The sequence below is a fragment of the Salmo trutta genome, chromosome 22, assembly GCF_901001165.1.
Source record: "Salmo trutta chromosome 22, fSalTru1.1, whole genome shotgun sequence".
NCBI lineage: Eukaryota > Metazoa > Chordata > Actinopteri > Salmoniformes > Salmonidae > Salmo > Salmo trutta.
The window spans coordinates 46,466,270-46,492,893 of NC_042978.1; the positions used below are offsets into that span (position 1 = coordinate 46,466,270).

A 26,624-nucleotide genomic window follows, 5' to 3' on the forward strand; every position below is an offset into this window, starting at 1 on the left:
GGAAGGGACCTAGTGGGGGAGGGAGGGAAGGGAGGGATGAGGGACCTAGTGGGGGAGGTGAGACCTAGTGGGGAGGGAGGGACCTAGTGGGGGAGGGAAGGAAGAGAGGGATGAGGGACCTAGTGGGGGAGGTGAGACCTAGTGGGGAGGGAGGGACCTAGTGGGGGAGGGAAGGAAGGGAGGAATGAGGGACCTAGTGGGGGAGGTGAGACCTAGTGGGGAGGGAGGGACCTAGTGGGGGAGGGAAGCACCTAGTGAGGGAGGGAAACACCTAGTGGGGGAGGTGAGACCTAGTGGGGAGGGAGGGACCTAGTGGGGGAAGGAAGGAAGGGAGGGATGAGGGACCTAGTGGGGGAGGGAGGGACCTAGTGGGGGAGGTGAGACCTAGTGGGGAGGGAGGGACCTAGTGGGGAGGGAGGGACCTAGTGGGGGAGGGAGGGACCTAGTGGGGAGGGAGGGACCCAGTGGGGAGGGAGGGACCTAGTGGGGGAGGGAGGGACCTAGTGGGGAGGGAGGGACCTAGTGGGGGAGGGAGGGACCTAGTGGGGAGGGAGGGACCAAGTGGGGAGGGAGGGACCTAGTGGGGAGGGAGGGACCTAGTGGGGGAGGGAAGGAAGGGAGGGACCTAGTGGGGGAGGGTCCTAGTGGGGGAGGGAGGGACTTAGTGGGGGAGGGAGGGACCTAGTGGGGGAAGGAAGGAAGGGAGGGATGAGGGACCTAGTGGGGGAGGGAGGGACCTAGTGGGGGAGGGACCTAGTGGGGGAGGGAGGGACTTAGTGGGGGAGGGAGGGACCTAGTGGGGGAGGGAGGGACCTAGTGGGGGAAGGAAGGAAGGGAGGGATGAGGGACCTAGTGGGGGAGGGAGGGACCTAGTGGGGGAGGGACCTAGTGGGGTGGGAGGGACCTAGTGGGGAGGGAGGGACCTAGTGGGGGAGGGAGGGACCTAGTGGGGGAGGGAGGGACCTAGTGGGGGAAGGAAGGAAGGGAGGGATGAGGGACCTAGTGGGGGAGGGAGGGACCTAGTGGGGGAGGGACCTAGTGGGGAGGGACCTAGTGGGGAGGGAGGAACCTAGTGGGGGAGGGAGGGACCTAGTGGGGGAGGGAGGGACTTAGTGGGGGAGGGAGGGACTTAGTGGGGGGAGGGAGGGACCTAGGGGGGAGGGACCTAGTGGGGAGGGAGGGACTTAGTGGGGGAGGGACTTAGTGGGGGAGGGAGGGACCTAGTGGGGAGGGAGGGACCTAGTGGGGGAGGGAGGGACCTAGTGGGGGAGGGAGGGACTTAGTGGGGGAGGGAGGGACTTAGTGGGGGAGGGAGGGACCTAGTGGGGAGGGAGGGACTTAGTGGGGGAGGGACCTAGTGGGGAGGGAGGGACCTAGTGGGGGAGGGCGGGACTTAGTGGGGGAGGGAGGGACTTAGTGGGGGAGGGAGGGACCTAGTGGGGAGGGAGGGACTTAGTGGGGGAGGGAGGGACCTAGTGGGGGAGGGAGGGACCTAGTGGGGAGGGACCTAGTGGGGAGGGAGGGACTTAGTGGGGGAGGGACTTAGTGGGGGAGGGAGGGACCTAGTGGGGAGGGAGGGACCTAGTGGGGGAGGGAGGGACCTAGTGGGGGAGGGAGGGACTTAGTGGGGGAGGGAGGGACCTAGTGGGGAGGGAGGGACTTAGTGGGGGAGGGACCTAGTGGGGAGGGAGGGACCTAGTGGGGGAGGGAGGGACTTAGTGGGGGAGGGAGGGACTTAGTGGGGGAGGGAGGGACTTAGTGGGGGAGGGACCTAGTGGGGAGGGAGGGACTTAGTGGGGGAGACCCTTAGTGGGGGAGGGAGGGACCTAGTGGGGAGGGAGGGACCTAGTGGGGGAGGGAGGGACTTAGTGGGGGAGGGAGGGACTTAGTGGGGGAGGGAGGGACTTAGTGGGGGAGGGAGGGACCTAGTGGGGAGGGAGGGACTTAGTGGGGGAGGGAGGGACCTAGTGGGGAGGGACCTAGTGGGGAGGGAGGGACTTAGTGGGGGAGGGAGGGACTTAGTGGGGGAGGGAGGGACCTAGTGGGGAGGGACCTAGTGGGGGAGGGAGGGACTTAGTGGGGGAGGGAGGGACCTAGTGGGGAGGGACCTAGTGGGGAGGGAGGGACTTAGTGGGGGAGGGAGGGACCTAGTGGGGAGGGAGGGACCTAGTGGGGGAGGGAGGGACTTAGTGGGGGAGGGAGGGACTTAGTGGGGGAGGGAGGGACCTAGTGGGGAGGGAGGGACCTAGTGGGGGAGGGAGGGACCTAGTGGGGGAGGGAGGGACTTAGTGGGGGAGGGAGGGACCTAGTGGGGAGGGACTTAGTGTGGGAGGGAGGGACTTAGTGGGGGAGGGAGGGACCTAGTGGGGGAGGGAGGGACTTAGTGGGGGAGGGAGGGACCTAGTGGGGAGGGAGGGACTTAGTGGGGGAGGGAGGGACTTAGTGGGGGAGGGAGGGACCTAGAGGGGGAGGGAGGAAGGGACCTAGTGGGGGAGGGAGAGCCCTAGTGGGGAGGGAGGGACCTAGTGTGGGAGGGAGGGACCTAGTGGGGGAGGGAGGGACCTAGTGGGGGAGGGAGGGACCTAGTGGGGAGGGAGGGACCTAGTGGGGAGGGAGGGACCTAGTGGGGAGGGAGGGACCTAGTGGGGAGGGAGGGACCTAGTGGGGAGGGAGGGACCTAGTGGGGGAGGGAGGGACCTAGTGGGGAGGGAGGGACCTAGTGGGGGAGGGAGGGACCTAGTGGGGAGGGAGGGACCTTGTGGGGAGGGAGGGACCTAGTGGGGGAAGGAAGGGAGGGATGAGGGACCTAGTGGGGGAGGGAGGGACCTAGTGGGGAGGGAGGGACCTAGTGGGGGAGGGAGGGACCTAGTGGGGAGGGAGGGACCTAGTGGGGAGGGACCTAGTGGGGAGGGAGGGACCTAGTGGGGAGGGAGGGACCTAGTGGGGAGGGAGGGACCTAGTGGGGGGGAGGGACCTAGTGGGGAGGGAGGGACCTAGTGGGGAGGGAGGGACCTAGTGGGGAGGGAGGGACCTAGTGGGGAGGGAGGGACCTAGTGGGGAGGGAGGGACCTAGTTCTATTACACTGTAAATGAAAGGGACTAGAACACTTTACACAATCAAACATCTGAACTTTTAAGAACCAGTGTCATAACAGTATGATCTCAGTTGGATGCCGCCGTGATGACGTCAAGTGTCTTCATGTTGAAAATACCTCTTTTGGTCTCATGGTACCATTACATTCCTCCTCTTCTGAGAATTAAAAATAACCACCAGGAGATCCCAGAATACTACAGCCCCACAGCCATCTGCTGCAGCTAGGGCAGGGTAGGGCAGCAAGCCTGGACAAGTCAGCCAGCCAGCCCCCAGAATAGTCTCCGGTGCGTTAAACACTGACACTGTGTCAGAGCCTGTGAATGACCTTACTGTTTGCCCTGACACATCTTTATTTGGGCAGCCACCCAACCAGGCAAGGTCATCTCTCCCCCACTTTAAACTATTTGAATATGATTGGTTTCAATTGGATATGTGGGTGTAGGCCGCTCTGGGTTTTTCTTCAAGGTTCTTTGTGATCAGTCTACTGTATATAAAACAAGGGGGGGGAAAACACTGCCCACAAAACGTCAGTGTTTCTTTTGTGATCAACCATTGAGATTCAAGGAGGCCTGTGTTCCTAACGGTCCATTCTTCTCTCTGGAATTGAGCGCAATCTGAATCCTCTACCTTGCTCTCTGAAGAGGGCACTTGGTCACCAACACCTTATGTAAGGATTCAAAAGCATGGGAGTGGTGTAGGCATGGGCTAAACATGGTTCCCAGTTCCCACCATATTTCCTATCTCTCACCCCTTATCTTTTAATCCATACGGCAGAGTGAAGAGTACACACCGTCTTCAAAGAGAAGGGTAAAGAATTGGATGGCAGCCCGACTCTCTCTTCCCAGGTCAAAGAGGTTGTTAGTTGTTGCTATGCAGAGATAGACTGCCACCTACTGGACTGGTCTGGTCACAGCTGTAATTTCCCTTTTCTAGCATTAGAGGGCGCTTGTCAAACTACTGAACATATCTTTTTACAATGAGGCAAAGTGATCAGACTTTCTAAACAGAAAAAGTTGCACATACATAAAGTTCTGAAATCTCTACAGTTAAAAACATTTAATCACACAGTTCAACACAGACCACAGCGATAAAGGAGTGAGAAATGGGTTGGGAAGTATATTGGGTTGGCAATCATATTCACAATCAGGTCACCATAATGAATCTATCACTGTCACTCACCGCTACTGTCACCTATTCATGCACATCAACACTGACAAAAACAAATGGGCAGATTCACACTAATTTACTCACACTGAAAATTAACAATGAAAAAGGCATTAATGTCAGGGATTTTTTTTTAGGACCAAAGATCTTGTCAAGTGGTTAATTCATCTGATTTTTTAGGACAAAATGATAACATTTTAGTTCCTTATATAGGACAGAATGCATTAAATCTCCACTTGTTCCAAACTAACAGATGACCAATGAGATTACTGATATTGTTTGCAGTCAATCAATGGTAAATGAATCTATGCAGTACAGACTGGACCATGCTACTGTGTACTGCTGCCAGACAGACATCCCCGGATCGAGATTAAAGCTCTTAGTCACATCCATTCTCCATCTGATAAGACTAGGCCCGTCTCACTGTCCCTCACTCTAAATAAATATCTATAAATCTAAATCGCTAGCTATATTTGTGTGCATATTGGTTACCCATAAAGGAGCAGGAGGAAGTTAACCCCTAGACACTGATCTAAGGTCAATTGTACATTTCTTCCATCTAATAGGATTGGAGAAGCTGGTTGAAGGATGAGCTGATCCCAGGTCTGTGCTTACTGGGCAACTTCTAACCCGGTGAAGGTATATATACACACACACACACCTAGGCCTATATGTGAATATGTACAAGCAGCGCAGCAGTTATTCTTCTATGTTCTAGGTATGTCCAGCAGGTGTGCATCATCATCATCTGAGCTTGGGGAAGATCCTGATGAAGAGGATCATACTGATGAAAGTGAAGGAGACCAGGATGAGCATCAGCCACAGGGTCCAGTTGACCGACTTCTTGGTGTGCTGCTCCAAACGCTCCGACTCAACCTTCAGCTTCTCGAAGTTGGTGTCTGCCTGCCGCATAGACTGGGTCAGGGTCTGAGTGAGAGAGGAGAGAAACGTACCTATTAGATCAGATCCTCAGCTGTGGCTGAAGGATAGACTGGGTCAGAGAGACAGGATACTATGAATATTTCTGCTGTGGCTGAAGGATAGACTGGGTCAGAGAGACAGGATACTATGAATATTTCTGCTGTGGCTGAAGGATAGACTGGGTCAGAGAGACAGGATACTATGAATATTTCTGCTGTGGCTGAAGGATAGACTGGGTCAGAGAGACAGGATACTATGAATATTTCTGCTGTGGCTGAAGGATAGACTGGGTCAGAGAGACAGGATACTATGAATATTTCTGCTGTGGCTGAAGGATAGACAAGAAAACACTTCTTCTGTGAAACTTTAAGGGGCTGTCGCCAAACACTTGCACTTTTCATAAGAGACTTTACTGGCCTTTGAAATGCATAGTGATGCATATTTTTGTCCAAAAATGGATTGACCCTGGAAATGAACCCTCCTTCCATTTAGACTAGGGGAATTCCAGGCCTCATAGCAGCAGCTGTTAAATCATATATCCCATAAGTTATTCAAGCGCTTTAGTTCTGGAATGTTTCTTATGTAATACCGCCACCTTCTGGATGGATAGCAAAACACTTTTCTGTCAACCAGAATAGAAGCTTTTGCTGAATTCCAAGGCTCATATACATTTTAAGTAATATGGAAATAGCTCCAACTTGTTAGTCTGATAAGTTTGGTGAAATTCTCGCCATATTGGATACACCTGTCCAATCCTTTGAGATCTGCAGGAGTGTTAGGCGGCAGGTAGCCGAGTGGTTAGAGCCTAGTAACCGAAAGGTTGCAAGATCGAATCCCCGAGCTGACAAGGTAAAAATCTGTCGTTCTGCCCCTGAACAAGGCAGTTAACCCACTGTTCCTCAGTAGGCCGTCATTGAAAATAAGAATTTGTTCTTAACTGACTTGCCTAGTTAAATAAAGGCAAAAAAAATAAAAAATAAATTAAGTGTTAGGCACTAAAACCCCGGGGGGAATTATCCTCATTCTTCTAACTCTACAAGTGCAGAGAGAGTCTTCCTGTTGTCTGACCTGAGAATGAGGCTAAGGGTGGAATTGTAATTCAGCAAAGAAACTGTTCAGCAGAGCTTTTCTTCTACCACACCTGGTTGTCCTGTTTGATAATGTTCTGGGCCACCAACGTGTTGTTCTTTAGGTTGCGCGCCAGGTTCAGCATGTCTTCAGCCAACTTTTCCTGTAGGTTGTGATGGTGCTGTAGCACTGCATCCAGCTCAGCTGCTGACTGCCTTTCATCCAGCACCAAACCCCTGCGGAGCAGGGGAGGGACTCCTTTTATTGATTGATTTGATTGTGGGTATAAAACAGACTAAATGTGAAATCGTACATTTGGTAAATCCGGTTTCACATTTTAGAGCAGAGCGAGAGGAAATTAGGTTTTAATGTTACCTTCTGTTTCGCAAGTCTGTTTCCAAATTTCCTGTTTAATTACAGAGAAAAGAATTACACTTTAAAATGGTCATAATATTGTACATTTGAATATATATATAAAAAAAAACATGTTTACCTTTGTTCGACAGACCCTATAAAGAAACAAATGCAATAAAACAGTTAGCAGAAATAGCACTTTATAAAGACGACAAATCATGTCTATTAAACAAACTGTAAAATTCTCAAAGTAAAAAACACAGACTATTGAGACCCATCCATCAGTGATAGACAGTATGAGGTTATCTTACAGTGCCTAACAGCTCGTTCCTCATCTCCCCTGTGCACCGGGCTTTGGTCTGCATGTGAACTGTCTTACTGGCTGGCATCCTCTCATTGGCTATGGTGGGTGTGCGTCCAGGAGCTAGGAACTGATTGGCCAGGGCTTTCTCTGTCCCTGACTATAAAAGAAGAACATCGGACAGGCAGCGTATCATTAGCTCATGTGAAGAAAACATTAAAAACAAACTTTGGTGAGAAGAAAAGACTTGTATACTGTAATGCTAATGGGTTCAAACAGATTTTAAAAATCAGTTGTTTTAGCTACGTATCAGAATGAAATCCTTGAGTGCATTATACTAACCAGTTTCTCTGCTTCTAGAAGTCCTTTCAAGAAGTCAACCTTTCGTGTGTAGTCTGTCATCACCTCTACTGTGGGTTTGCTGAAGGGAGAGATGGAAAATAAAGAATGAATATTTAAAAACAACGATTTCCTCAGGAGGACATGAATTAGGCTAATACAGATCATTCTGAAAGTATTCCCTGATTCTTTCCACATTTTGTTACTTAACAGCCTTATTCTAAAATAGATTAAAATCGCCCCCCCTCCTCTCAAATCGACACAATACCTCATAATGACAAAGCAAAAACAGGTTGAGAAATGTTTGCGAATGTATTAAATACCTTATTTAAATAAGTATTCAGACCCTTTGCTATGAGACTCTAAATTGATCTCAGGTGCATCCTGTTTCCATTGATCCTCCTTGAGATGTTTCTACAACTTGATTAGAGTCCACCTGTGGTAAATTCAATTGATTGGACATGATTTGGAAAGGCACACACCTGTCTATATAAGGTCCCACAGTTGACAGTGAATGTTAGAGCAAAAACCAAGCCATGAGGTCAAAATAATTGTCCGTAGAGCACCGAGACAAGATTGTGGCGAGGCACAGATCTGGTCAAGGGTACCAAACAATGTCTGCAGCATCGAATGTCCCCAAGAACAGTGTCCTCCATCATTCTTAGATGGAAGAAGTTAGGAACCACCAAGACTCTTCCTAGAGTTGGCCGCCCGGACAAACTGAGCAATCGGGGGAGAAGAGCTTTGGTCAAGGAGTTGACGAAGAACCCAACAGTCACTTTGACAGAGCTCCAGAGTTCCTCTGTGGAGATGGGAGAATCTTCCAGAAGGACAACCATCTCTGCAGCACTCCACCAATCAGGCCTTTATGGTAGTGTGACCAGACGGAAGCCACTCCTCAGTAAAAAGGCACATAAAGCAGTGGTTCTTAAACTTTTTCAGCCTGGGACCCAAATGAGAAGTTCTGTGTTTAGGAACATATGCAACTATACATAAATATTGGTACATTTCATTGCCCTTATGCATAACAACAGATGCAATATAGACAAAAACAAATAATAACGAAATTAAATGGCCATATAAGTAGCTATTCATGTTTATTTTCCCCCATTAAAAACTCTTACACATCTGTCTAGGTTGGAACTGTTGCTGTTAAAATTCCAAAAATCATTTTCATTCTGAACTGGAACAAACTGATTGATCACATCACACAGATGAATAACAGAACACACACAGGCTTTTTGATAGTGCAACACTAAGTAAGAGTACATCTCACTGTAGAAATGATTAGGCCTACTGTACATCGCACTGTAGAAATGATTAGGCCTACTGTACATCGCACTGTAGAAATGATTAGGCCTACTGTACATCGCACTGTAGAAATGATTAGGCCTACTGTACATCTCACTGTAGAAATGATTAGGCCTACTGTACATCTCACTGTAGAAATGATCAGGCCTACTGTAGAAATGATTGTCAAAAGAAAGTCTAGGTTGTAACTGTTGCTGTTAAAATAGAAAATCGTAGTTTTTATTCTGAACTGGAATAAACTGATCGATCCAGGCTGTATCACATCCGGACATGAGTCCCATAGGGCGGCGCACAATTATCCCAGCGTCGTCTAGGTTTGGCAAGGTGTGGGCCGTCACTGTAAATAAGAATTTGTTCTTAACTAACTTGCCTAGTTAAAAGGTTCAATTTAAATAAATACAAATATTTCGAAAAACATACATGCATGTAGATCAGAAAACAAAAACACACTCTCCTAATGAGAGGTGTGTGGCTGGTTGAAGTTTTCAACAAGCATGTCTATTCTGGGATCAGATTGACAGTACAACACTGCTCAGCATTGACACTGTTTCTGTACTTGTTTTTTTTAAAGTAATCCAGAGTTGAGAACCCTGATTGACATAGGTATGTGGGGCTGAACTGGACCAGGACATCTACTGCTTTCTCAGTTAGGCAGGAGATCACTTCCTGCTGTAGATGAGCAACCCAGAACTGTGTGTGTTTGCCTCAAAAAGTATCTTGCTTCAATAAAAATTACGACTTGTATTTTAACAGCAACGATTCCAACCTAGACTTGTTTTTAACAATAATTTCTACAGCAAGATGTACATTTTTCATCTGTACTGTTATTTAGGATTGCACTATCAGTAGCTAGCTTGCTTTGGCTAACGTTAGCTATTAGCTGTGTACAAGGCCAGGGGATTGTTTGGAAGAGAAACTCACATCTACTACTATGAGCTAATACTCCCTTATTTCTGTTTATCATCACCTGTTATAAAATGACAACAATGCCTTGCTAGCTGACTTAATTTTCCACTGTGGAAGCACTGATTCCTGAAGCATTCTGCCCCGTTCTGAAAGAACTCCCTGGGTATACCGTCATGCTGTGGATGTTTGGTCAGGATGTGTCGTTATATGAATTTGTTTGTTTTGATTGACTCATTACTAAGCACTTCCCCGCACAAAACACATTGAGGGAGCACCTCGTTATTTCTCAAAGTTTGTATGAAAGAGAGAAACTCAGATGTACTGGCTTTTCATGACGATTGAGCTCAAATCAGAACTTGTTTCGAGCATGAGTCCATTTGGTGACGTCGGTGAGTGAGAATGACAAGTCAGTGGCTGACAGCGCATCATCTGCTGCTGAACCACAGAGCTGCAGCGTGTGTCACCGAGTGATCTTCAAAAAAAACTCCAGAAAAAAAGATCTGGTAAACCGCGAAGCACACGGGCATCTCCTCACACTCGCGCAGCTGCCAAACTGAACAGAGACCAAAGTTGCACTTGGCCAAATCAATTCCAGTAATTCATTAAATAATTATACATTTACTCTGACACGTTGCGATCCATACTTTCAGAAAGGTCCACCTAAAGGACTCTCGGACAATGAGAAACAAGATTCTCTGGTCTGATGAAACCAAGATGGAACTCTTTGGCCTGAATGCCAAGCGTCACATCTGGAGGGAACCTGGCATCATCCCTATGGTGAAGCATGGTGGTGGCAGCGTCATGCTGTGGGGATGTTTTCAGCCGCAGACTACTCAGGATCGAGGGAAAGATGAATGGAGGAAAGTACAGAGAGATCCTTTATGAAAACCTGCTCCAGAGGGCTCAGGACCTGAGACTGGGGCAAAGTTTAATCTTCCAACAGGACAACGACCCTAAGCATACGGTCAAGACAGAGAGATCCTTTATGAAAACCTTTGGGACAAGTCTCTGAATGTCCTTGAGTTGCCCAGCCAGAACCCAGACTTGAACCCGATCGAACAGCTCTGGTGAAGACCTGAAAATAGCTCTGCAGCAAAGCTCCCCATCCAACCTGACAGAGAGGATCTGCAGAGAAGAATGGGAGAAACTCCAAATTCTGGTGTCCCATTTTTTATTTATTTATAAATAAGCTGAAAATTCTTAACCTGTTTTTGCTTAGTCATTATTTGAATACTGTGTGTAGCTTGAGTGTGGAAAAAACAATTGAATCCATTTTAGAATAAGGCAGTAACGTAACAAAATGTGAAAAAAAGTCAAGGGGTCTGAATACTTTCAGAATGCACTATAAGTTAAATGCAGCTCCCTTCAAGAACAAGCCTATCAATAATATATATTTTTTAAATCATAAATATCTGAATTATCATAATAGCAGTTTATCTGACCGCTTGATTGAGGTGAAAGGATCACCCTTATATAAAATCAGAAACAATAAATACATGTAAGATTTAGTTGAGAGAGAGGAGGTTAGTTAGGTAAGTATTAAGTAAGTTCAAAGTCTGGCATTGCCCTGTTTTAACAATGTTACATTGCCCACAAAAGCTACCTAAGGTTGTGTTGTATTGTGAAGACTACAATATTGTACTGTTAGACAATAAAGTAAACTGTTTACGTTTAAACTTTGACACTCATACGTAAAAGGTCTAGATATACCTTGGACTTTTCCTCAAAGCCACCAACATCTCTTCAAGAGCACCAACATACTAGAAGGAAAGAGCAAAAGTCAAGACCTACAGTTAGGTAGAGTCATAATAGGGATGGCATTTAGAGAGAAAATTTCCAAGCTTCTTAAAAGCATGTGAACACAGTTTGAGCAGCTATGCAGAAAACAACAACTAGTAAGCTAAATATTTTTTGCAAACGATGACAAAGGCAGGCTATTCGGGGGGGGGTAACTGTTACATTTAACATTTACATTTAAGTCATTTAGCAGACGCTCTTAACGGTAACTAGTTAGGCTTTCTGAAGGGAGGGGTCAGCTGTAACGTTAGCTAGATGCCATCAAAACATATCACTGATTGGAAAGGCCTGAATGTAATCTTCTAGCGAACACAATCAGATTAAAAAAAAAATCGCAGGTTAAAGTGTAAATTATAACTACTGTAGTTAGCTACACTACCTTGTCAAATGATCTAACGTTAGCTTGCCAACTAAACCAAGGTGTGAGATGATCATGGCTAGCTACATATATCTTTCGCAAGATTCATTGACCTGTCGTATTTAGATTATAGCTAATCGTATATTATAAAATGGTATAAATAAAGTCATGTGCGCTTGCATTAGTTAATACTGTTAACTACTACGATTAGCTACTAATTTGCTAGAAAATACAGTCAGTTGTAGTACAGTTAGCCAACTTGCTCGTTCCAAGTTGCTGACGACGTGGCTATCTAGCATGCTAACCCACTGACAAGCTAACGCAACGTTAGCAGACACTGTCAACATCATTTGACAGGACATTTCGTTTTCTCATTGACTGTGTTTGAAGAAGGTTGCATTGGTCAACGACTACAACGTCTAAATGTCTTACCTTTTCCAACCTCCATTCCGTTTCCACTCGCTTCTCCGAAGCTATAGATTCGCAGCGGGACAATAATCGGATAAAATTGATTTCTAACCTAGACGAAGCCATGTTTGAATATGACAGGGTGTCGCAAAGATTTTGCGGAAGTAGTACCGTTTCCACTAGTTACCACATCTATATCGGAAACATTAATTAAAGTTAAAATAAATTACACATTTAAGGTTACGGTTAGACATAAGGTTAGCAGAGTGGTTTGGATTTAACATATTTAAATAATTGAAATTTTTGTTTTTCTGTAGATATTTTTTTATGGCGATTTACGAGGATAAATTGTAGACATAGGCGGGGTTGATGAGTTTGTGTCTGTGGTAACTAGTGACGACCACACAAAACCCCAGAATAAACGTTCCACATTTACCACGTTTTGTCTTTAAAAAAATCTATAATCTTTTGAGAAAAATGTTATCAAATATATTTACAATTAAAATGTATGAATCAAAATGTATTGACCACATTGAAATATATAACAAATTGGCCTGTTTTACAAGAGAAACACGGTATATAGGCAAGCCTAAATAAAACAGAAAAATCACAAAAATCCTGTTTCTAAAGAGCTTTATTATGAGCATATGTTATTAAGCAAACAGCATGCTTTATGTTAGTTACAATGTTTCTGTTTGACTGTTCCTCTTTGGCATTTTTCCAGTACATTATTATTTGTTGGATATATGTTTGCTTTGATTTTAATAGCTAGTTATTTTTTTTAAAGATTTATACAGCAGGCAGTACATGAGCAGATCAGATTCAGTATACATTACTTTTGAGATGTTATAGGAAAGTTGCATATAGGCAGGCTAGAGTCCTACATTGGCATTTAACACATAGGACAAAAAAAAGCTTGAGAACATAAGATGAAGCTAATGCCATGGTGGTCAGCAGCCATCAGGATGGTTCTCGGGACCACTGGGGGATGACTTGCGTTTCCTCCATTTGATCAGGTAAGCCAGCAAGCAGAGAATGGATAGGGATCCCACTGTGGAGCCCAGTGCAACCATGGACGTGGTGGTGGAGCTGGAGGCCTCCACTGCTGGAGAACATAGTCAAACCATCATCACACTGATTTAGAGGTGGAAACTCAACCAACCCTTGTCAAATTGGCTTTACTCAACACCATGTAGATCACTGGTCTTCCATTGAGTTTGAAAAGTCATGCATGCTAGATGAATAAGTAGCTTAATATTTACTTTAGTGATAAGTAGACTGTATTACTATCATTTTAAATGGCATTCAAACATCAATCTCATCCATTAAATATACTGTAGAACTGCCTGCTCAGATTTATCCATCTCACCTTGACCTTCGCCTTCCGTGTTGACAGGTTCTGACGTTTGTGATCCCATCTGTTCAGCTGACAGTGGAATAACAGTACAGTAAAAAAAGAAGTAGGAAAAAATATTCGATTAGTTTTATCTTCAGTCTGAAATGTGGAGACACCCAAAAGAGGACGTTCAATTCTATTACATTTAATATAGCATACTCACGAGACGTGGCAGTGCTTCTGGGATTATTATAGACATCACCAGCATCACCTGACAACAACAAATCAACACTGTCAAACCATCATCACACTGATTTAGAGGTGGAAACTCAACCAACCTTTTGTCAAATTGGCTTTACTCAACACCATGTAGATCACTGGTCTTCCATTCAGTTTGAAAAGTCATGCATGCTATATGAATAAGTAGCCTAATATTTACTTTAGTGATAAGTAGACTGTATTACTATCATTTTAAATGGCATTCAGACCTCAATCTCATCCATTAAATATAGAACTGCCTGCTCAGATTGATCTACGTAATTCACATTGACTTTCACCTTCCTTATTTTAAATATCTGCATTTACATTTTAGTCATTTAGCAGAAGCTCTTATCCAGAGCGACTTACAGTAGTTAGGAAATACATTTTCTTACTTTTTTTATACTAAGCAGGCAGGATTTAATGGATGAGATTGATGTTTGAATGCCATTTAAAATGATAGTAATACAGTCTACTTATCACTAAAGTAAATATTAGGCTAGTTATTCATCTAGCATGCATGACTTTTCAAACTCAATGGAAGACCAGTGATCTACATGGTGTTGAGTAAAGCCAATTTAACAAGGGGTTGGTTGAGTTTCCACCTCTAAACCAGTTGCTGCTTTCAAGACAACTGGGAAATCCCCCAAAAACGAGGTCAAATCATGACGTCAGTGATCTTCAGGTTGCAAAGTCGGAGCTCTAGAAAGATGGCAGCGTTTCCGACTCGGAATTTCGAGCTCGTATTTTTCAGAGTTACCAGTTGTCTTGAACCCACCGAAGTCAGATGTTGGAGATATCCGAGTTCCCAGTTGCTTTGAACGCAGCAACAGTCAAACCATCATCAAAGTTGCCACGTTCAGAATAACTGGGAACTCTGAACTCAGAACTCTCAGACTTCAGACTTTAGTGACTTCAAAACAACTGGGGACTGTGGAGAAAAAACGAGCACCGACAGAGAAAAATAGTTTTGAACGGTCATCCAACTCGGAAACTCAGGCATCTTTCTAGAGCTCCCTTTGTCAAATTGGCTTTACTCAACACCATGTAGATTAAACATTTTTTTTTTTTTTAATTAACAAAAAAAACGAGGTTAAAATCATAACGTCAGTGATCTTCAGGTCGGAAAGTTGGAGCTCTAGAAAGATGCCAGAGTTTCCGACTTGGAATTCCAAGCTCATATTTTTCAGAGTTACAGTGGGGGAAAAAAGTATTTGATCCCCTGCTGATTTTGTACGTTTGCCCACTGACAAAGAAAGGATCAGTCTATAATTTTAATGGTAGGTTTATTTGAACCATGAGAGACAGAAAAACAACAAAAATATCCAGAAAAATGCATGACAAAAATGTTATAAATTGATTTTCATTTTAATGAGGGAAATAAGTATTTGAACACCTCTCAATCAGAAAGATTTCTGGCTCCCAGGTGTCTTTTATACAGGTAATGAGCTGAGATTAGGAGCACACTCTTAAAGGGAGTGCTCCTAACCGCAGCTTGTTACCTGTAAAAAAGACACCTGTCCACAGAAGCAATCAATCAATCAGATTCCAAACTCTCCACCATGGCCAAGACCAAAGAGCTCTCCAAGGATGTCAGGGAGAAGATTGTAGACCTACACAAGGCTGGAATGGGCCACAAGGTCATTGCCAAGCAGCTTGGTGAGAAGGTGACAACATTTGATGCGTTTATTCGCATATGGAAGAAACACAAAAAAACTGTCAATATCCCTCGGCCTGGGGTTCCATGCAAGATCTCACCTCGTGGAGTTGCAATGATCATGAGAATGGTGAGGAATCAGCCCAGAACTACACAGAAGGATCTTGTCAATGATCCCAAGGCAGCTGGGACCATAGTCACCAAGAAAACAATTGGTAACACACTGCGCCGTGAAGGACTGAAATCCTGCAGCGCCCGCAAGGTCCCCCTGCTCAAGAATACATATACAGGCCCATCTGAAGTCTGCCAATGAACATCTGAATGACTCAGAGGACAACTGTTGAAAGTGTTGTGGTCAGATGAGACCAAAATCGAGCTCTTTGACATCAACTCAACTCGCCGTGTTTGGAGGAGGAGGAATGCTGCCTATGACCCCAAGAACACCATCTCCACCGTCAAACATGGAGGTGGAAACATTATGCTTTGGGGGTGTTTTTCTGCTAAGGGGACAGGACAACTTCACCACATCAAAGGGATGATGGACGGGGCCATGTACCGTCAAATCTTGGGTGAAAACCTCCTTCCCTCACTCAGGGCATTGGAAATGGGTCGTGGATGGGTATTCCAGCATGACAATGACCCAAAACACACGGCCAAGGCAACAAAGGAGTGGCTCAAGAAGAAGCACATTAAGGTCCTGGAGTGGCCTAGCCAGTCTAGAGACCTTAATCCCATAGAAAATCTGTGGAGGGAGCTGAAGGTTCGAGTTGCCAAACGTCAGCCTCGAAACCTTAATGACTTGGAGAAGATCTGCAAAGAGGAGTGGGACAAAATCCCTCCTGAGATGTGTTCAAACCTGGTGGCCAACTACAAGAAACGTCTGACCTCTGTGATTGCCAACAAGGGATTTGCCACCAAGTACTAAGTCATGGTTTGCAGAGGGGTCAAATACTTATTTCCCTCATTAAAATGCAAATCATTTTATAACATTTTTGACATGCGTTTTTCTGGATTTTTTTGTTGTTATTCTGTCTCTCACTGTTCAAATAAACCTACTATTAAAATTATAGACTGATAATTTCTTTGTAAGTGGGCAAACGTACAAAATCAGCAGGGGATCAAATACTTTTTTCCCCCACTGTACCAGTTGTCTTGAACCCACTGAAGTTGGAGATATCTGTGTTCACAGTTCCCAGTTGCTTTGAATGCAGCAACAGTCAAACCATCATCAAAGTTGCCACGTTCAAAACAACTGGGAACTCGGAACTCAGAACTCTCAGACTTTAGTGCCTTCAAAACAACTGGAAACTCAGAAGAAGAAAAAAACGAGCTCCGACTGGGAAAAATAGTTTTGAACGGTCATCAACTCGGAAACTCAGGCATCTTTCTAGAGCTCCCTTTGTCAAATTGGCTTTACTCAACACCATGTAGATCACTGGTCTTCCATTGAGTTTGAAAAGTCATGCATGCTATATGAATAAGTAGCCTAATATTTACTTTAGTGATAAGTAGACTGTATTACTATCATTTTAAATGGCATTCAGACATCAATCTCATCCATTAAATATACTGTAGAACTGCCTGCTCAGATTTATCCATCTCACCTTGACCTTCGCCTTCCGTGTTGACAGGTTCTGACGTTTGTGATCCCATCTGTTCAGCTGACAGTGGAATAACAGTACAGTAAAAAAATAAGTAGAAAAAATATTCGATTAGTTTTATCTTCAGTCTGAAATGTGGAGACACCCAAAAGAGGACGTTCAATTCTATTACATTTAATATAGCATACTCACGAGACGTGGCAGTGCTTCTGGGATTATTATAGACATCACCAGCATCACCTGACAACAACAAATCAACACTGTCAAACCATCATCACACTGATTTAGAGGTGGAAACTCAACCAACCTTTTGTCAAATTGGCTTTACTCAACCCCATGTAGATCACTGGTCTTCCATTGAGTTTGAAAAGTCATGCATGCGATATGAATAAGTAGCCTAATATTTACTTTAGTGATAAGTAGACTGTATTACTATCATTTTAAATGGCATTCAGACCTCAATCTCATCCATTAAATATAGAACTGCCTGCTCAGATTGATCTACGTATCTCACATTGACTTTTGCCTTCCTTATTTTAAATATCTGCATTTACATTTTAGTCATTTAGCAGAAACTCTTATCCAGAGCGACTTACAGTAGTTAGGAAATACATTATCTTACTTTTTTACACTAAGCAGGCAGTATTTAATGGATGAGATTGAGGTCTGAATGCCATTTAAAATGATAGTAATACAGTCTACTTATCACTAAAGTAAATATTAGGCTAGTTATTCATCTAGCATGCATGACTTTTCAAACTCAATGAAAGACCAGTGATCTACATGGTGTTGAGTAAAGCCAACTTAACAAGGGGTTGGTTGAGTTTCCACCTCTAAATCAGTTGCTGCTTTCAAGACAACTGGGAAATCCCCCAAAAACGAGGTCAAATCATGACGTCAGTGATCTTCAGGTTGCAAAGTCGGAGCTCTAGAAAGATGGCAGCGTTTCCGACTCGGAATTTCGAGCTCGTATTTTTCAGAGTTACCAGTTGTCTTGAACCCACCGAAGTCAGATGTTGGAGATATCCGAGTTCCCAGTTGCTTTGAACGCAGCAACAGTCAAACCATCATCAAAGTTGCCACGTTCAGAATAAATGGGAACTCTGAACTCAGAACTCTCAGACTTCAGACTTTAGTGACTTCAAAACAACTGGGGACGGAAACTCAGGCATCTTTCTAGAGCTCCCTTTGTCAAATTGGCTTTACTCAACACCATGTAGATTAAAAAAAATAAAGAAATAAATTAACAAAAAAAACGAGGTTAAAATCATGACGTCAGTGATCTTCAGGTCGGAAAGTCGGAGCTTTAGAAAGATGCCAGAGTTTCCGACTTGGAATTCCAAGCTCATATTTTTCAGAGTTACAGTGGGGGAAAAAAGTATTTGATCCCCTGCTGATTTTGTACGTTTGCCCACTGACAAAGAAAGGATCAGTCTATAATTTTAATGGTAGGTTTATTTGAACCGTGAGAGACAGAAAAACAACAAAAATATCCAGAAAAATGCATGACAAAAATGTTATAAATTGATTTTCATTTTAATGAGGGAAATAAGTATTTGAACCCCTCTCAATCAGAAAGATTTCTGGCTCCCAGGTGTCTTTTATACAGGTAATGAGCTGAGATTAGGAGCACACTCTTAAAGGGAGTGCTCCTAACCGCAGCTTGTTACCTGTAAAAAAGACACCTGTCCACAGAAGCAATCAATCAATCAGATTCCAAACTCTCCACCATGGCCAAGACCAAAGAGCTCTCCAAGGATGTCAGGGAGAAGATTGTAGACCTACACAAGGCTGGAATGGGCCACAAGGTCATTGCCAAGCAGCTTGGTGAGAAGGTGACAACATTTGATGCGTTTATTCGCATATGGAAGAAACACAAAAAAACTGTCAATATCCTTCGGCCTGGGGTTCCATGCAAGATCTCACCTCGTGGAGTTGCAATGATCATGAGAATGGTGAGGAATCAGCCCAGAACTACACAGAAGGATCTTGTCAATGATCCCAAGGCAGCTGGGGCCATAGTCACCAAGAAAACAATTGGTAACACACTGCGCCGTGAAGGACTGAAATCCTGCAGCGCCCGCAAGGTCCCCCTGCTCAAGAATACATATACAGGCCCATCTGAAGTCTGCCAATGAACATCTGAATGACTCAGAGGACAACTGTTGAAAGTGTTGTGGTCAGATGAGACCAAAATCGAGCTCTTTGACATCAACTCAACTCGCCGTGTTTGGAGGAGGAGGAATGCTGCCTATGACCCCAAGAACACCATCTCCACCGTCAAACATGGAGGTGGAAACATTATGCTTTGGGGGTGTTTTTCTGCTAAGGGGACAGGACAACTTCACCACATCAAAGGGATGATGGACGGGGCCATGTACCGTCAAATCTTGGGTGAATACCTCCTTCCCTCACTCAGGGCATTGGAAAATGGGTCGTGGATGGGTATTCCAGCATGACAATGACCCAAAACACACGGCCAAGGCAACAAAGGAGTGGCTCAAGAAGAAGCACATTAAGGTCCTGGAGTGGCCTAGCCAGTCTAGAGACCTTAATCCCATAGAAAATCTGTGGAGGGAGCTGAAGGTTCGAGTTGCCAAACGTCAGCCTCGAAACCTTAATGACTTGGAGAAGATCTGCAAAGAGGAGTGGGACAAAATCCCTCCTGAGATGTGTGCAAACCTGGTGGCCAACTACAAGAAACGTCTGACCTCTGTGATTGCCAACAAGGGTTTTGCCACCAAGTACTAAGTCATGGTTTGCAGAGGGGTCAAATACTTATTTCCCTCATTAAAATGCAAATCATTTTATAACATTTTTGACATGCGTTTTTCTGGATTTTTTTGTTGTTATTCTGTCTCTCACTGTTCAAATAAACCTACTATTAAAATTATAGACTGATAATTTCTTTGTAAGTGGGCAAACGTACAAAATCAGCAGGGGATCAAATACTTTTTTCCCCCACTGTACCAGTTGTCTTGAACCCACTGAAGTTGGAGATATCTGTGTTCACAGTTCCCAGTTGCTTTGAATGCAGCAACAGTCAGACCATCATCAAAGTTGCCACGTTCAAAACAACTGGGAACTCGGAACTCAGAACTCTCAGACTTAAGTGCCTTCAAAACAACTGGAAACTCAGAAGAAGAAAAAAACGAGCTCCGACTGGGAAAAATAGTTTTGAACGGTCATCAACTCGGAAACTCAGGCATCTTTCTAGAGCTCCCTTTGTCAAATTGGCTTTACTCAACACCATGTAGATCACTGGTCTTTCATTGAGTTTGAAAAGTCATGCATGCGATATGAATAAGTAGCCTAATATTTACTTTAGTGATAAGTAGACTGTATTACTATCATTTTAAATGGCATTCAGACATCAATCTCATCCATTAATATACTGTAGAACTGCCTGCTCAGATTTATCCATCTCACCTTGACCTTCGCCTTCCGTGTTGACAGGTTCTGACGTTTGTGATCCCATCTGTTCAGCTGACAGTGGAATAACAGTACAGTAAAAAAAGAAGAAGGAAAAAATATTCTATTAGTTTTATCTTCAGTCTGAAATGTGGAGACACCCAAAAGAGGACGTTCAATTCTATTACATTTAATATAGCATACTCACGAGACGTGGCAGTGCTTCTGGGATTATTATAGACATCACCAGCATCACCTGACAACAACAAATCAACACAGTCAAACCATCATCCCACTGATGAAGAGGTGGAAACTCAACCAACCCTTTGTCAAATTGGCTTTACTCAACACCATGTAGATCACTGGTCTTCCATTGAGTTTAAAAAGTCATGCATGCGATATGAATAAGTAGCCTAATATTTACTTTGGATAAGAGCGTCTGCTAAATGACTAAAATGTAAATGTAAATACTTTACTGATAAGTAGAATGTACTACTATCATTTTAAATGGCATTCAGACATCAATCTCATCCATTAAATATACTGTAGAACTGCCTGCTCAGATTGATCTAAACTCAGCAAAAAAAGAAACGTCCTCTCACTGTCAACTGCGTTTATTTTCAGCAAACTTAACATGTGTAAATATTTGTATGAACATAACAAGATTCAACAACTGAGACAAACTGAACAAGTTCCACAGACATGTGACTAACAGAAATGGAATAATGTGTCCCTGAACAAAGGGGGGGTCAAAATCAAAAGTAACAGTCAGTATCTGGTGTGGCCACCAGTTGCATTAAGTACTGTAGTGCATCTCCTCCTCATGGACTGCACCAGATTTGCCAGTTCTTGCTGTGAGATGTTACCCCAATCTTCCACCAAGGCACCTGCAAGTTCCCGGACATTTCTGGGGGAATGGCCTGCAATGACAACAAGCTCAGTCCGATGACGCCCCAGACCATGACGGACCCTCCAGGCGAAGGTCAAGGTGAGATGGATTTTGACCTCCAAATCGATCCCGCTCCAGAGTACAGGCCTCGGTGTAACGCTTATTCCTTCGACGATAAACGCGAATCCGACCATCACCCCTGGTGAGACAAAACCGCGACTCGTCAGTGAAGAGCACTTTTTGCCAGTCTTGTCTGGTTAAGCGACGGTGGGTTTGTGCCCATAGGCGACGTTGTTGCCGGTAATGTCTTGTGAGGACCTGCCTTACAACAGGCCTACAAGCCCTCAGTCCAGCCTCTCTCAGCCTATCGTGGACAGTCTGAGCACTGATGGAGGGATTGTGCGTTCCTGGTGTAACTCGGGCAGTTGTTGCCATCCTGTACCTGTCCCGCAGGTGTGATTTTCGGATGTACCGATCCTGTGCAGGTGTTGTTACACGTGGTCTGCCACTGCGAGGACGATCAGCTGTCCGTCCTGTCTCCCTGTAGCGCTGTCTTTGGCGTCTCACAATGCGGACATTGCAATTTATTGCCCTGGCCACATCTGCTGACCCATGCCTCTTTGCAGCATGCCTAAGGCATGTTCACACAGATGAGCAGGGACCCTAGGCATCTTTCTTTTGGTGTATTTCAGAGTCAGTAGAAAGGCCTCTTTAGTGTCCTAAGTTTTCATAACTGTGACCTTAATTGAACAAACCCTTTACAATGAAGATCTGTGAAGTTATTTGGATTTTCACAAATTGTCTTTGAAAGACAGTGTCCTGAAAAAGGGATGTTTCTTTTTTTTGCTACATTTATGTATCTCACCTTGACCTTCGCTTTCCTCATTTATATGTTCTGACGTTGGTGCTTCCATGGGTTTAACTGACAAAGGAATAACAGGAATAACAATAGTATTTACAACAGTTATGTTCAAATGTCAACCAGTTTAAAAAACATATACACTTTATAATAACAATAAGGACAGACTCACTCAGAGACCCTAGGCTAGAGGTCTCCTGGTTACTTCATGGTTTTCATTTAACCAACCTGGAAAACCATATATATTGAATTCAGGCAATCACTGAACTGATCAATTAGCTCAGTTGGTTTGGTGTGGTGCCTAGTAGGAACAGAACTCTGCAGTAGTTGCAGCACTCCAGGAAAAGGGTTCCCTAACCCTGCCATATGCTATCTGGGAAAGGTGTGTTTTGATTTTTCCCCAAAAATTATTATGAGTTGACTGCGTTTGTATAGGCTACTAACATAGAAACTACTAACATAGAAACGACTAACATAGAGTCTACTAACATAGAAACTACTAACATAGAGGCTACTAATATAGAAACTACTAACATAGAGGCTACTAACATAGAACCTACTAACATTGAGTCTACTAACATAGAACCTACTAACATAGAAACTACTAACATTGAGTCTACTAACATAGAACCTACTAACATAGAAACGACTAACATAGAAACTACTAACATTGAGTCTACTAACATAGAACCTACTAACATAGAAACGACTAACATAGAACCTACTAACATAGAGCCTACTAACATAGAACCTACTAACATAGAACCTACTAACATAGAGCCTACTAACATAGAGCTTACTAACATAGAGCCTACTAACATAGAACATACTAACATTCAGCCTACTAACATAGAGTCAACTAACATAGAACCTACTAACATAGAGCCTACTAACAGAGACTACTAACATAGAGTCACTAACATAGAGCCTACTAACATAGAACCTACTAACATCGAACCTACTAACATTCAGCCTACTAACATTCAGTCTACTAACATTCAGCCTACGAACATTCAGCCTACGAACATTCAGCCTACTAACATAGAGCTGACTAACACAGAACCGACTAACACAGAACCGACTAACATAGAGTCAACTGTATTAAATATACTGTATGAAATACCTAAAATTGAAACAACTTACCCTGGAAATGTATGGTAAGACGAGCCTTTTCAGTAAAGCTGTGAGGGGCAATAGTAAGATTGGTTTCACACTGATAATCTGTTTTGCTAGTGCCCGTCTGATTCTTAGAAGAACACGTGTGATCACAAAATCTGTCATCAGTACAGTTTTTGGAGTGTTCTGTTTCAAGCTTGTCAAGGTGGAAGAGACGCATCTCAACGTTGTCATCATCTCTGTGGTAAACTTTTGTCAGTGTACATTTCACCTCAAAAGGTTGACCAGAGACAGGGTTCTCTGGCACTGTGGACAGGACAGGCACCGGGAAAGCTAGAGGAGTAGAAACCACGATATATATCAGTCACGGTTAAGGAGCAGAGAAGAGAGTAAATTTAACTAGCCGGTATATAATCACGGTTAAGGAGCAGAGAAGAGAGTAAATTTAACTAGCCGGTATATAATCACAGTTAAGGAGCAGAGAAGAGAGTAAATTTAACTAGCCGGTATATAATCACGGTTAAGGAGCAGAGAAGAGAGTAAATTTAACTAGCCGGTATATAATCACGGTTAAGGAGCAGAGAAGAGAGTAAATTTAACTAGCCGGTATGTAATCACGCTTAAGGAGCAGAGAAGAGAGTAAATTTAACTAGCCGGTATATAATCACGGTTAAGGAGCAGAGAAGAGAGTAAATTTAACTAGCCGGTATATAATCACAGTTAAGGAGCAGAGAAGAGAGTAAATTTAACTAGCCGGTATATAATCACGGTTAAGGAGCAGAGAAGAGAGTAAATTTAACTAGCCGGTATATAATCACGGTTAAGGAGCAGAGAAGAGAGTAAATTTAACTAGCCGGTATGTAATCACGCTTAAGGAGCAGAGAAGAGAGTAAATTTAACTAGCCGGTATATAATCACGGTTAAGGAGCAGAGAAGAGAGTAAATTTAACTAGCCGGTATATAATCACGGTTAAGGAGCAGAGAAGAGAGTAAATTTAACTAGCCGGTATGTAATCACGCTTAAGGAGCAGAGAAGAGAGTAAATTTAACTAGCCGGTATATAATCACGGTTAAGGAGCAGAGAAGAGAGTAAATTTAACTAGCCGGTATATAATCACAGTTAAGGAGCAGAGAAGAGAGTAAATTTAACTAGCCGGTATATAATCACGGTTAAGGAGCAGAGAAGAGAGTAAATTTAACTAGCCGGTATATAATCACGGTTAAGGAGCAGAGAAGAGAGTAAATTTAACTAGCCGGTATGTAATCACGCTTAAGGAGCAGAGAAGAGAGTAAATTTAACTAGCCGGTATATAATCACGGTTAAGGAGCAGAGAAGAGAGTAAATTTAACTAGCCGGTATGTAATCACGGTTAAGGAGCAGAGAAGAGAGTATTTTAGCCGGTAGAGAAGAGAGTATCTGAGCCAATATGTAATCATTAAGGGGTAGAGAAGCTGACTTTAAAACACATTGACCTACATAAATGATCCCAGGTCAGTAACTTACAGTAAACTCTGAGCTGGATTGTTTCCTTCTTCTGTTGTCTACATTTTTCTGCTGTGCAGGTATACTTTCCCTCGTGATTCAGCTGTACAGCTGCAATATGTAGATACCTTCTGTTGTTTGTGGTATTCTGAAGGACATCGCTCTCGTCTAGTTCCATCCAGCGTAGTTTGCCTTGGGGACAAGTTGTCTCACAGATCAAGGTCACAGCATCTCCCAGCTTGACAATGGGTTTGTCTGGGCTAACAGTGATCTCTTTAGCACAGAGTGCAGGATCTAAATAAAAGTTGTTCATCGACAACAGTAAATGACATGGTGTATTGAATATGGATATATATTTTTTTTACAGTCTTATAGATAGCTTTGTTTCACAAAAATCTTAAATTAGTCACTTCAATTTTTTCAACAATAAACATTACGTTATTGTTAATACATGTATTTAAGAAAAAGTAGAATGGAGGATGGGTACCTCTAAGAGCCAGCAGAAAGTAGCAGAGTAAACAGTGATAAGATTGCAGGTACTCCATTGTCCTCTTCAGTTGTCTCCTGTGACTGTAGTCTGCAAGAGCTCCAGTGGAACTGAGGACTGAGATGAGGGGGAATTCACATCAGTTCATACACTCTACAGCAGGCCAGGCAGTTCTTGGCCCCCCTGCAGGGCCCCTTTACAGCAGGCCAGGCAGTTCTTGGCCCCCCTGCAGGGCCCCTCTACAGCAGGCCAGGCAGTTCTTGGCCCCCCTGCAGGGCCCCTCTACAGCAGGCCAGGCAGTTCTTGGCCCCCCTGCAGGGCCCCTCTACAGCAGACTCCTTCCTGTCTTCCCAGGCCCGCCAACATCCTCACACGCAAACCCAGGAACATTCACATTGGAACACTTTATGTTATTATCTTTGTGGGTGTGTCTGCACAGACACACACAAAAATACACACACTGATATAACAAACAGAATAAAAACGGCTGTGTTTTTGTTCAAATTTTTTGCAATTTTGTAAAAAATAAAGTTAAATAAAGCTCTTATCTAGAAATGATAATCTTCCAGATGACACAGATTAGCATTTTTCATAATCTAAGTATAAAAATAATAGAATTTATCTGGTCTCATTCAAATTTATTAGGAAAAGGAGTAACTCGACATATCTGTTTGGCTTGTTTCAGACAAAACAAATAAAACACTATTTTGAGATCTGAGGTAAATGAGTAGATTTAATATATTAATCTATCATGACATTACTTCACCAGCCTAATCAAAAGGGAAACAGCCTTACTGACAAGGAAAGTGATGGGCAGGTTAAAACAAGGGGCTGGAGATTCCCTCTATCAAACCGGATGATTTAAAAAAAATAATGTTTTAACCTTTATTTAACCAGGCAAGTCAGTTAAGAACAAATTGTTATTTACAATGACGGCCTACACCAGCCAAACCCGGACGACGCTGGGCCAATTGTGCTTCGCCCTATGGGACTCCCAATCATGGCAAGGAAGAGACGGGGGGGGGGGGGTTGGCTTTCCATATCTGGTGGGGGTTCTATCAGGGTGTGACTATTCCTTAAAAAGAGTCTCCTGGGTAGTTAATTATCGCTCTATACCAAAGTCAGGTGGAAGTGTTTAACAAAGGAACATTCTAGAAAAAAGTCATTTCTGTGAAAAGCTTGTTGATTAAATAAAGTGTTACCTAATTTTACAGCCCCCCCGTTTCATAAACAGTCTATGGTGCGGACACTAATGTAACCTATGACCCCTTCTCTCAATGAAGGACAGGTATTTTTGTTTTGTAATAAATATGTATCTCTTTAAACCAGTGGAGCAGAAATATATTGACCAGAGAATCGTTTTATACAAAGTGGAGGTCTTGTTTTATTAAAATGTCTTTCTCCTCCAACATCAGCATGTTTCTCTTTATTTTGCTTTATCAAAAGGAAACATCTTATGCCACTTCATGAGAACAGCTATTGTTTCTACTGTGTGCTAACACCAAG

General features: G+C 43.7%; 2 protein-coding genes across 4 annotated transcripts; both read right to left on the reverse strand.

The window, feature by feature from the left end:
- Window positions 1-4,135: 4,135 nt before the first annotated feature.
- use1 (unconventional SNARE in the ER 1 homolog (S. cerevisiae)) lies at window positions 4,136-12,383 on the reverse strand. Its single transcript, XM_029708191.1, has 8 exons — window positions 12,046-12,383; window positions 11,169-11,218; window positions 7,245-7,323; window positions 6,913-7,062; window positions 6,741-6,756; window positions 6,623-6,653; window positions 6,321-6,483; window positions 4,136-5,185 (listed from the first exon to the last, which is right to left on the reverse strand). Exons 1-8 carry the CDS (start codon window positions 12,145-12,147, stop codon window positions 5,003-5,005), a joined length of 774 nt encoding a protein of 257 aa, XP_029564051.1. The 5' UTR covers window positions 12,148-12,383; the 3' UTR covers window positions 4,136-5,002.
- A 254-nt stretch (window positions 12,384-12,637) lies between these two features.
- Window positions 12,638-25,257, reverse strand: LOC115158834 (uncharacterized). 3 transcript variants are annotated; one of them, XM_029708188.1, is made up of 11 exons: window positions 25,119-25,257; window positions 24,653-24,925; window positions 23,176-23,481; window positions 22,039-22,095; window positions 20,493-20,540; window positions 20,303-20,359; window positions 17,066-17,113; window positions 16,877-16,933; window positions 13,581-13,628; window positions 13,391-13,447; window positions 12,638-13,123 (listed from the first exon to the last, which is right to left on the reverse strand). In XM_029708188.1, exons 1-11 carry the CDS (start codon window positions 25,174-25,176, stop codon window positions 12,972-12,974), a joined length of 1,161 nt encoding a protein of 386 aa, XP_029564048.1. In that variant the 5' UTR covers window positions 25,177-25,257; the 3' UTR covers window positions 12,638-12,971. The 3 variants fall into 3 exon arrangements, with proteins under 3 accessions (XP_029564048.1, XP_029564047.1, XP_029564049.1); XM_029708187.1 differs by having other exon boundaries at window positions 12,638-13,126; window positions 25,119-25,255; XM_029708189.1 differs by lacking the exon at window positions 22,039-22,095 and having other exon boundaries at window positions 12,638-13,126.
- Window positions 25,258-26,624: the final 1,367 nt, after the last annotated feature.

Excerpts from the sequence above, each read along its gene's own strand:
- use1 (XM_029708191.1), bottom strand. The coding sequence starts at position 12,147 with ATGGCTTCGTCTAGGTTAGAAATCAATTTTATCCGATTATTGTCCCGC. Across the intron at positions 7,324-11,168 it reads GCTTTGAGGAAAAGTCCAAG|CAAACCCACAGTAGAGGTGA; the intron begins GTATATCTAGAC and ends CTCTCCCTTCAG. Across the intron at positions 5,186-6,320 it reads TTATCAAACAGGACAACCAG|ACCCTGACCCAGTCTATGCG; the intron begins GTGTGGTAGAAG and ends TCTCTCACTCAG.
- LOC115158834 (XM_029708187.1), bottom strand. The coding sequence starts at position 25,176 with ATGGAGTACCTGCAATCTTATCACTGTTTACTCTGCTACTTTCTGCTG. Across the intron at positions 22,096-23,175 it reads TCTTACCATACATTTCCAGG|TTAAACCCATGGAAGCACCA; the intron begins GTAAGTTGTTTC and ends TTCCTTTGTCAG. Across the intron at positions 13,629-16,876 it reads CACGGAAGGCGAAGGTCAAG|GTGATGCTGGTGATGTCTAT; the intron begins GTGAGATGGATA and ends TGTTGTTGTCAG.